Source organism: Vigna unguiculata, chromosome 2 (genome assembly GCF_004118075.2).
Source record: "Vigna unguiculata cultivar IT97K-499-35 chromosome 2, ASM411807v1, whole genome shotgun sequence".
Taxonomy (NCBI): domain Eukaryota; kingdom Viridiplantae; phylum Streptophyta; class Magnoliopsida; order Fabales; family Fabaceae; genus Vigna; species Vigna unguiculata.
This window is the reverse complement of record NC_040280.1, coordinates 18753899-18766105: the sequence shown is the minus strand read 5'-3', so window position 1 is coordinate 18766105 and position 12207 is coordinate 18753899. Positions and strand designations below refer to the sequence as shown.

The 12207-nt window shown below is 33.2% G+C and overlaps 1 protein-coding gene across 2 annotated transcripts; it reads left to right on the top strand.

The window, feature by feature from the left end:
• Positions 1–9610: 9610 nt before the first annotated feature.
• On the top strand, positions 9611–11889 carry LOC114174738 (protein SPIRAL1-like 1). Of its 2 annotated transcripts, none has more exons than XM_028059588.1 (3): positions 9611–9717; positions 10489–10763; positions 11595–11888. In XM_028059588.1, exons 2-3 carry the CDS (start codon positions 10530–10532, stop codon positions 11679–11681), a joined length of 321 nt encoding a protein of 106 aa, XP_027915389.1. In that variant the 5' UTR covers positions 9611–9717; positions 10489–10529; the 3' UTR covers positions 11682–11888. The 2 variants fall into 2 exon arrangements, with proteins under 2 accessions (XP_027915389.1, XP_027915390.1); XM_028059589.1 differs by having other exon boundaries at positions 9632–9717; positions 10493–10763; positions 11595–11889.
• Positions 11890–12207: the final 318 nt, after the last annotated feature.

The following is a 12207-nucleotide window of genomic DNA, read 5'->3' as shown; positions in this document are numbered from 1 at the left end:
CGTGGTCTTTGCTAAACCCATTATCTTTTAATTAATAAAACTTACTAACATATATTCTACGAATAAAAATCTTACCAAACTAGGTGTGGGATAATTGATAAAAGAGGAAAAACATCATAATTGTGATAATTTTAAATATTGATCATTTCACTATTAAGGTGTTGATCTACGCTTCACATTTTGAACACACTCATAATCTAAGGTATTTAGGTAAGGGTGTCAATAAGTAGTCCATATTTAATGAAATATAACACCTTAATTACGTATATGAAACATATTCAACATCAACAAACTTCATGTGGGATAATTCATCCACAACTCCAACATGATATTCTTCTTATCTTTATAAAAATTATATGATGACTCAAGAACTATTAAGTAATGACCTGGTCCAAAAAATTTGCACATGTAGAAAAAATCTGGTATGAGATTAGAGTAAACTTTTTCAAAGAACATCAATTTTGGTATGGGCTATTTGGTTCACAAGTCCTACATCACATATTATATATTAACCTAGTGTGTTATAATTGGTCAAACATGAAAGACATGATAACTCTCAGATTTTTAAATGTAGATCAATGATATATTAAGTGTTGACCTGTGAACAACATTTTGCACACAATTACTTATTTGTGATCTGTGTGGTAACCAATATTACTAAATTCATGACCACATACATATTACCTTTTTACTTGCTATAAACTTTATTCGCACTCAATGAAAATTAGGATGAACAACATTCAGCTATAACTTCACATAAACCACTCAGGATTTCATAAATCAATCAGTAAGCCAAACAAAAAAATTCTCATAAATCCCTTCCACAAAGTCTACACATAAAAAATACCAAAGTTAGCAATATAAATCCTAACTACAACAAACATAAATTTTCTAAATCAACTACTTATGGCGCTTCCTCATACTATATGTTGCAAAAGGAGTTCTTATTGCAAAACTCTTGACACGCATTCGAGGATCATCCCTTGTCGGACATACATGTTGCTCTATTCGGATTCTTGTGCTTCCTGATTTGGAAAATGTTCTTCTTCGACATGACCCCTCTCACCATAATCGCCAAATTCAATAAAGCCCTTGAGGTGGTTGGAATTAGATGTATGCAAATCACCAACACTTGGTTCACCCACCTCAGAAAAATTTAGTTTGCCCTCGTGCTGTTGGCATTGGTTTTTCCTCTCAATCATCATTGCATTCAAGTCTAAAAGTTCTTTTTGCAACTCCCCTAGCACACTTTCTTGATGTTCAACAACTTTAATTAAGCCAACTATTTTACTACCCTTATTTCAACGTCCATATACCTTAAAACCTTCTTTAACAAAGGAATTGGTCAACTCTCTGCAGAGACAGCAACATCTGCAACAACCTGCAACAATTCACAACAACCATCAATAAGTATAGATGACACATTTCAAAAAAAAAAATTGTACAAAAAAAACCCAACCTATAGTGTTATTTCCCAATACTACCAAGGTCATCAACAATGTTGAACAAAATATAAAAGGTTCCACTACGATTGGGCAACAAAAACTCAGAAATTCCTAACAAAACGTAAAGCTTACCAAAATCCTCTAAACAAAGCTCTTTAATATGTTTTAAAATGTAATCATATACCATTTCGATATGAACAAGTTTGGCAGCTCCAAATAAATTCTTTGAATCACTATTTAACCCTTCCTGGTTTAAATCAATGTTCTCACAAACCACCCTCAAACTTAGACCAAGACATACATCTAAATAGGTAAATCCAACAACTTCTGTACTCATGTGAAACCCCCCAACCTTTCCACCCACCAACTAATTAACAGACTCAAAAGATTCCTAGATATTTTCACAGACTCTTTCAACTCAACCAACCATCCAAATGGTGTTCCTCGAATAAATGACTTTTGTTCCTCTGTTAACTTCTTATTCGAACTACCAATCAATTTTTTCCGGCATGAATGCCTAAAACAAATCTGGAACATTAAAAAAATAGAGTTATGTCACTTTTATCATAACAAATTTCAAAATAAATTGAATTCCAAAATATATCATACCTTGCGGTCAACACTGAAATCACTTCCCTCACTAACCACTCTCATATTTATCACCTAAATACATAACTCAGGTCAGCACAATGTCCACACTCAGACTCACTTCAACGTATTTCTTCTCACTTTGAACAATTACCACTCGTGCACAAAACACTTATCATATAATCACTTAATGCAGCAGAGGTCATCACTTGTGTGCACACAAGTCATCACCAACAAATCAGACATGTTTAATCCATTTGGGTATGAAACCACATGAAATAAATAATTACAAATCAACACATATTACCCAAACTTAATCACCCTATAAACAATTATTGACTGGTACGACATGAAAGATAAAAAAATTGAGTCATACCACATGCTTTCAAAAAACTCAACACAGGTCATCACTTGTGAGCAAACAGGTCATCATCAATAAATCATACAAGTGTAATCAACTTGGCTATGAAACCACATCAAAGAGATAATTACAAATAAACACAGATTATCCAAATTGAATCACCCCATAAACAAGTATTGACTGTTATAGTATTGAAGTTCAAAAAATTGAGTGATACCATATGATTGCAAAAAATGCAGCACAGGTCATCATTTGTGTGCACACAAGTCATCACCAATACATCAGACATGTTTAATCCACTTGCGGATGAAACCACATGAAAGAAATAATTACAAATCAACACAGATTATCCAAAGTGAATCACCCCATAAACACATATTGACTGATATAGTATTGAAGTTCAAAAAATTGAGTGATACCACATTATTGCAAAAAATGCAGCACAGGTCATCACTTCTGTGCACACAGGTCATCACCAAAAAAATCAAACAGTTTTAATCAACCTATTCAGAAAACTAGTATTCATGCACCTATCAAAGTACTTGGTTCATTAAAAACCATACACACCAAGAAAGACTTCATTAAGATGAAACAACCATTATTTGTAATAAAACACATGTCATTAAAATTTAACAATGAATCATACCTTGCGGCAAATCACCATACACACCAAGATAGACTCTCAGGACTATGCCACCAAAAACAAAACAAAATCATAGTTCCTTAACTTAAAAACCCACGACGGTGATTTCAAAAAAAAAAAAAGCACCAACGTCTTTGCGTATTACAGAAACGAAAAAATAACCCAAACCTACCAACCATCGGGCTGAATCGAACAATGGAAAACACCAAAAACCCTAACTTCGCGAGGTTCGTCTTCTCCCTTTTTCTTCTTCGATTACGGTGTTCTAACAATTCACCTGCACAAGATAGATGTAAATTTTGCCTTTAAAGAATGACTCCGACGACTATGCCACCAAAAACAAAACAAAATCTTAGTTCCTTAACCTAAAGACCCACAACGGCGATTTCAAAAAAAAAAAAACCACCAACGTGTTGGCGTATTACAGAAATGCAAAAAAAAAAAAAACCAAACCTACCAACCACGACGTTGAATCAAACAATGGAAAGCACCAAAAACCCTAACTCCGCAAGGTTCTTCTGCTCTCTTCTTCTTCTTCGATTTCACTACAACACACGTTAAAGAAGTGTACTTGATTTCACTTCAACACACTTCGATTTCTCCCTTTTTCTCCTTTCTTCCTTTCTCCTTTCTTCCTTTCCCCTTTCTTTCTTTTCCCTTTCTTCGTTTCTGTTGGGTCTGCACAAAGAAAACTCTTTCTCGCCCTTTCAATTTTCACACTCACACCCACTGTCCATTACGTCTTTCTACAAAAGAAATTTTAATAAAAAAATAAATAAAAGCCACGTTTGCATCTAAATGGTTTTATAAAATTTATTTTAATTTAAAAAATAAAAGTCACCTACACAAGCCACCTCATGAAGTCAAAAAATGAGTCAAATTATGGAGTTACTTTATCATTTTCCTTATTCAGGATAAGGAATCTTTAAAATCAGTTTCTTATTACCTCTGGTTTCAATATAAAAGATAACCTAGATTTTTTGTGAGATGATAATTTTAGGATGTGTTCTAGTCGTCAGAATTCGTTTGTTCATGGACATGGTTCACACAATATTGTAAAAGATGGTGAAAGATCTTGTGTGCGCCTGTGGCTGCCACCGGTTAGTTCATGTCAGAATTTGATAGTATGAGAACGATCTATATATATATATATATATATATATATATATATATATATATATATATATATATATATATATATATATATATATATATATTTATTTATTTATTTGATCAACAACATAAAACAAATAAGACATAATGGAATATAATACTTATAACATTAAAATTACAAAACGATTGTTTTTAAAATAAGGTAATTTTCTAAAATATATCTTTCTATCTATCATAAGATTTAATTAAATTTGAGTTCATAATAAATTTGAAAATTTTTAATTTAATTAACTTCTTATTAAATTCTTATTAAGTAAAAATAAAATATTAAAAAAAAATTAATGCAGGTTGTCGGGTCGGGAGCATATCCACCCATTCTTTGCCTGATGTGGCCTGTGGATCAGTGGCGAAGCCCCGATGGGGCAGGCACGCTACGGCCCTCCAATTTTTTTAAAATTTTTTAAAGTTATATATATTTAAATTTTTTAAATTATATATATTTTAAAATTTTTTAAATTATAATTATTACTTTAATTTAGATAATAGTACATCGAAAATTAATAAAAATTAAATTATGTATCTTTTATTTTTTTTATAAAATATAACATTTAATGTTAATAAATAGTATAATATAAAATTGAATATGATAAAATAAAATTGTTAAGATAATTTTTAATTTTATTTCATATTGTTTTTTGGGTTTTTTTACGTTTTGTACTCATCTTTCATCCCTACCTGATTTCTTTTGTTATTGAATGAAAAAAAGTTAAACAGAAACTCATTATTTCTGTCCTCATTTTTTTCATGTCTTCTCTCATTCTTAAAGAAAAAAAATTATCTTATCTCACTTGGTAGTGCAATAATTGTTTAATATTTAACCTTGTTTTTTTTATCTCATTACCCTTTTGTATATTCCTTTTTTATGAATATAGAAGAGCAAGTAATGTATTATGTGATTTTTAATAGAGGATTTTTAATTGTAACTTGATTGATTATCATACTTTTTTTTAGTAATTATGTCTCTCAATTTTTGATTATATTATAAAAAAAAATTAGTCTTAAACTTGTTTTATAGATAGGTATATTGATAAAAAAAAATAAAAGAATAAATTCATTTTTTAAAATTGATAAAAAAGAAGAGAAGATGAGAACAAGACAATAAGGTTGCTCATCGCATAAGCATAACAATGATGAAATAAAAGTTTGTGATGACTTTTGAATTGATATGTGCACATTAGTAAATGGGAAATGAATATTTTACATATAATATGATTATTTACATTGAACAAAAAATAGTTGAAAAATTTATATATGATTCAATTATTTGTTAAGTTCAAGAATATGAAAAAACGAATGACAATCATTTAGATATGTGTATTTTTTATTATATTTATAACTATATTAAATTATATATTAATTTTAAGTGAATGAGTAACAAAAATGTTAAATATATAAATTTAAGTATATTATTTTAGCTCCTCCAGAAATCATAGTCAAGATCCACCACTGCTGTGAATTACGTAGGAGAGGCTTATGTAGGGTGAAGTGCTTAATTCAACCCACCTCATACCTCTTATAGCAAGTTATTGGCTAACTCACAAGATTCATCCTACATTGTCATTTCTACATGTAATCCAAAAGTTGTAAAATGAATATTTGTTGTAATCAATTAATTTATTATAAGATTATAACACAAGTACCTTGAACTAGCTAAACTTTGTAACATCCCGGTAGGATATTACTTAAAATAATTAAATAAATACTCAATAATTAATTATACAAGGCAAGAAAAATAAATACCTCATTTATTAATATATCCATTTCCCAAAACCTCATGAAATTTCAACTTTAAACTTTAATATTAATAATCCAAAAAAAAAAACCATAAGGAACTATATTCGGTTTACATGAAAATACAATAAAATAGTTATAAATTCCCCACGTGCTCTGGGCCCACTCTCCGCTACTAAGCAGCTCCTGGCTCACCTGAAACATCATCTGCTCCCCGATAATAAATTACCCGATCATCGCCACACACAGACAGATAGGGTGAGCTATGCACATAACCATAAATAAATATGAAATAATTTCCCACCTCATTCATAATTATTTATTAAGTTTCCAAAAACGCCCACTTTCCCACACTCATAACCAATATGAGTTCATGCATGTACTCTAACTTTGGGATTTCCTGTGCCTCCACGACCCTCCTCGCTCGTGGTCCAACCTACAAGCCTATCTCGCTTGTAGTCCTGCTTCACGGACTCTCACGCCCGTTCATCCGAACTCCTCGCTCGGACCTGGACCCGCATACCCGCCTTTCTTACTATGAACTCCCTCGCTCATAGCATTCCCAAGTTGAGCATGAAATGAACTCCATCGCTCATTCATCCCAATAAGAGTACCTCCGGTGAATAAACAGTTCACGTTCCGCATGCGGTCCACCCATCACGAACTCCTCATTCGCAACTCATTCCAAGCACATCCCAAAATCCTATGGACTTAGTCCTTCAAGTCCAGCCACCACAAACACATGCATATAACTTCCTATAGTTAGGAACAACAAATAAATAACCCAAACAACTCATACAAACATAGTGAATGCTTCAATCTCGCTTAAGCCAAGGATCTACGCCAAGGCTAAACCATCAGACTCGCTTGAGCTAGCCCAACTCGCCTGAGCGAGCCTACAGCAGTGGCTGCACTACATTGTCTCGCTTAGGCGAGCCTGTCTCGCCTGAGCGAGACCCACATTCGCCCAAAACACACAACCCCTCGCCTGGACGAGGATTCGACATAAACAGAACATCAATCTCATCGCAACCTCGCTCAGGCAAACCCTACTCGCCTAAGCGAGACCTGGTTCGCTCAACACACCAATCTTCTCGCCTGAATGAGAAATCCCGCCCAAAACTCAAACAGGCTTCTTCGCGGCCTCACTTAGGCGAGTCATTCTCGCCTAGGCAAAAGTGTCTGTCGCTCAACCTAGATTCCCTCGCATGCGCGAGATGTTCGCATAGCAACAGGAATTGCGTCTCTGCTAATCTCGCCTAGGCGAGCTTGGTTCGCCTGAGCGAGAAATGCAGACCCCAATTCTGTTTACACACGCACACCAGCAACCATGCCCAAATCAACACTCCAATTCATACCAGAACAATTTACACATATTTCAAAAACACATAGGCATAAATTAGACTCCATATGGTTCCCAAAATGCCAAGTTTACACAACTACTTCATACCCAGTGCATAAATCCATTATATTCATACATTTGGGTCAAAATTCTAATAAAACAGTACCAAACCCACAACCCCCAAAACCCCTCATGTGCATCATGAATTTCAGGTCATAGTTTTCATCAAAATCATGCCATTGCATACAATCAACACAAAATTTTGAGTTCAGCTCCCCTAACCTGGAGTTCTTGACTAAAAATAAGAAGACAAGGATGTTTCTCCTCAAGCCTTCTCCCAATTCGCCTCTTGTGCGCCCAAAACTTGCCACTCCCAATTCCAAAATTCGTTCTCCTTATAAGCCAAAACAGACCAAATGCAGAAAACCCACCCTCTTGGCTGGCCCCTTCTACTAGAAAGGGTTCTCCACTCATGAGTGAGGCCAAAGCATAACCACTACACCAATTCTCATTTAGTGATAACTATTATAATACTATAATCATATTATCACACAACCGGATCATGCATAATGTTAAAATTTAAATAATCAAACAACATATAAATGGCATACATAAGACTCGAACCCAAGTCCTCTCGCACAATAAAGTACTCTCAACCACTTGAGCTAGTACTTTTCCACGTCACACCAAATAACATTTAATGCCATAAAGGCTCTTCCTACCCGCATTTATTAATTAATTATTTATTTAATTAATTAATTTTCACGGGTCTTACAAACTTGACCCTAAAGGCCAAGTAAAACAATTTTGACAGCCCAACTTGACTTATATTTTAAAATAGACCGTAATTGATGGCCACCCTACCTTAAGTCCACATCACAATAATCTAATTTTGTCCACATTTCATATATATTTTTTCACTTACCTATATTCTTCAGAAAATTCTAAAAGTTTTGTGGTGTTTTCTAGTAGTAATTAGAGAATTATCATTCTTTTACATTTTAAGTTTGTCATACTTTCATGTACACAAAATTTAGGGTTTAGGATTCAGGTATACAAAATTTTGGATTTAGGGTTCATGTATACACCATTTAGGTTTTAGGGTTCATCATCCTCTAAAATTATCATGATACATGTAACAAAAATTAAATTAAATATATCATCATATAATTTTTAAACACATTAAAAATGGTGAAGAGAGGAATGCAAACCTAGGAGCGTGTTGCTTGAATGAGAACTCAATCCCATACAACAAGCAGATGTGCCAATAATGGTGGTCACTACGAAAAAACAAATAAGCAATCACAACAAATGGTGAACGAAGACAACAAACTAAGGAAGATAATAAAAAGCAAAACAAACCTGAACGGAGAATAAAATCAAGTCAAAGTAAGGGAAAACTAGTGGAATAAAGAGCTCTTTAAACATCACAGATGGTCACCTCCAATGGGGCGTAAGCAAGATGAAATCCAATAGTGAATCTTCGAAAACAAGAAAGAAAATGAGTTTAACAGACTTGAATGCACTTGAGGAAGAAAACGAGAGATAAGTTCGCAACGATGGGAGGAGGCAACAATAATATTATGTGTGGGCCAAGTAAAGAAATGATAAAATTAACCTTATTTAGCATGTATAGGCTACAATTTTATCTGAATCGTAGCTTATACGTTGCCAATAATTTATAAAATGCCACCGTCCATTTATAAGTTTCATTTTTCTTGTGACTGTAGCCTATAATGCGTAATTAAATGAGATATTTACACTAGTGTTATTTAAGATGGTCAATTATGACCATACCTCAGTCAATACTTACCATTATTACTTACTAGTTTTATCTGAGTTCCACGGTGGATGCCAACTATTGTCACTAAAAAGAGGAAGTGGTTCCTTCGAGGTGAATGAAAGGTACTTAAATAAATCGAGTTGATAACTTCAATTATTTGTTACCGAGTTGTTAGTGAAGACTAAGGAGATATCTACTTGTAAAAGATTTTCTAACAATTAAATTAATAAAAATTTATAAAACATCGAATTATAATAGTATAAAAGAGAATAAAGAATCAAGTGAGTATTTCCTTTGAAATCAACATGTATTTATAGATTTTTGAATCTTTGAATAAAGGGTGAAAAAATAGAGGTATTACCTAATTACAAGTGTGTTTAAAAATATGTCTTTAGCATTTATCTTATAAAAATAAACAAACTTACCACTTTATGGAGAAAAAGCTTGAAAATAATTAGTCTTAAAAAAGAAAACCTTTACATTTATAATCTATTTTTAAATTTAAATTTGATAATTTATTATTATATTTAGAACAATTTTATACTGTACATCGAAACGTGTGAAATGTGAGGGCTATTTATAACACACTTCTCTTCGCTTTCCTTTCCCTGGCCTTTCCATTTCCCAGATCTGCTCCTTCCTCACCCACAGGTAACTCGGTTCTCTTCTTCCGTTAGGGTTCCATTTTCACCCAAATTTCTCTTTTTCATTTCTATTATCGATACTCATTTAGCATTTTATTTTGCGATCCCTTGCTAACTCATTAATTTCCCTTCTTCAGATCCATTTCCAATTTTCAATTTCGTTTTTATTTTGCGGTATGGAATCATAGGTTTTAATGTAATAGATTTCTGTTCTGATTGATTTGAATCAACGCATGGTGTTGAGCTTGCTCTTATACCGTGAAACATGAATGATAATTGTGGAACGGAAGGGTTGTTACTCTGTTTCCACCGAAACAATTAGAAATGCGTGATGATAGAACATTTTCTTTTTTTATTCTGTTTTGCAAGTATGTGCTTGTTGTTTTCGTTTTTTTGTGCATTGACTCAATGATTGGATTGTATATATATTTTAAAAGATTTTGGTTCAGTTTTTAATTTGGAGTCTGGCGGCCACCCGAAAAGCTTTGTTGTAGTGCCGAAATTGTGATTTTGAATTGGTGTTAAGCCTAAAGTTGAATGAGATGTAAGATCAATTGGCAGGAAGAAAAGTGGTTGTAAAACAGAAATTTGGTGTCAATAAGGTCTGACCAGATGTTTGAATGCTAGTGAAAATACATTTGATAAATGTTAACTGGGTGGTTGAATGTGAATGTGGTATGAAACCTATATTTGTTGGTTATCGCATGTTATTTCACCATTTCTTTTCTTGTTGTGTATTTCCTAACTTCTGATGCGATCATTGTCTGTTTGTTTGAAGGCAGAAACTACAGTTTAGGTTTAAAAGATCAGTTGAATAACATGGGTCGTGGAGTTAGCTATGGTGGTGGTCAAAGTTCATTAGGCTATCTTTTTGGCAGTGGAGAGGCTCCAGCTCCAAAACCTGCAACAAATAACGCCCAACCTGAAGTGCAGGCTGTAAATGATGTGCCTCCTTCAAAACCGGTTGATGCTCCTAAAACAATAGACCCTAACAAGCCTGCTGGTATCAACAGTCACTCTACTGAAGGCCAGAACACTGGCAACTTCATCACGGTAATATTTGTGTCCTCTAACTTATATTTAATATTTGTGTCAGTATTATAGTTTAACTCTGAAAAGAACTGACTATACAAAAAGCTTAAACTCTTTCAATGAACACACAGTAATGGTATTATATTATGTCTCTGACACCTGAACTAATTATGAAAGTTTGAAGGCCCTAAGATGGATTAAAACTGCTAAACTGCACACAAAATATGTTGGTTGTCCCTAATGTGTTTTAATCGTCTTATATGTATTGTACTATAATAATTTTGTTACTGTGGGTTTATAGAGATGATGATTTAATTTGTTGCCTAGCTTGTTCATAATTCTAAACAGTTAGGTCTCGTTATGTTAATTTAGTTAGCTGTACTAATAATATCTAAACAAGTGTGGAAACAATCAATAATGTGAGTGATAAAACTTTTATCTAGCTTTGATTCTTATTGCTGTATACATAAGAATCAGTTGATTGTTATGCTTTTTCAATGAGGGTGAATCTACTCAAATGAGGATAAATATACTTAATATTCATTTATTTTACCTTGAATATCAGCACCGACTGTTATTTATGAAATATGTATTGCTTACATTACTGGGTGTTGACTTCCTATCTCTTTATTTTTAATCTAGTCCTATGTGTGCTTATTTGAACTGTCATGGCAAATTCATTACCATACCCCCTCATTGAACTAAAGTGACGATGTCTTGCAAAATCAAACTACACTAAAATGTTACTTTTCATGACATTATAAAGTCTGTGCCAGCCATGCTAAGAAGACTCTGTTATCTTTGGAATTCATTTGGATTGATGCCTGAATTTCTTTTCCAATTCATTTGCAGGACCGACCCTCAACCAAGGTCCATGCTGCCCCTGGTGGTGGTTCTTCTCTGGGTTATCTCTTTGGTGGACCTGGAGAGGGAAAATGATACCTTGGTTCGAACTTTTGGTCAATGAACGATATATTTTGAAATTCAGGTCGTGGAAACATAATGGAAGATATGGTGTATTATAGGTTATGGGTGCTGGGATAAGTGGGTCAAGAAGAGTGCTATATTTTGGATGTGCTAAACATCTATTACAGAACTGTGTTTGACAGAATTACATATTTCTATTAAGTGCACATTTGCTTTACACCTTTTTCTCTCCTTGTCCACGATATTCTTTTAATTTCTTTTCGTGCACCGGAATATTTTGATGGACAAGAATAACTCATGCTGAAATCCAGGCATCATTGTAAGGTAGAGTTTGTTTTAAGCCCTCAACCACAAGTTAGTTGCAGAAAGAGGAACCCAAGTATATTATTTAGAAACGAGGAATGCTAGCAATATATATTTATTCTGAAAACAGTCTTAAATATTAATTTAACTTTTTTTTTGAAAATTACAAGATTATGCGAATTATTAAATAGAAAGTAAGATCTTTAAAATTGAGTTTTGATAAATTCCTTTCAAC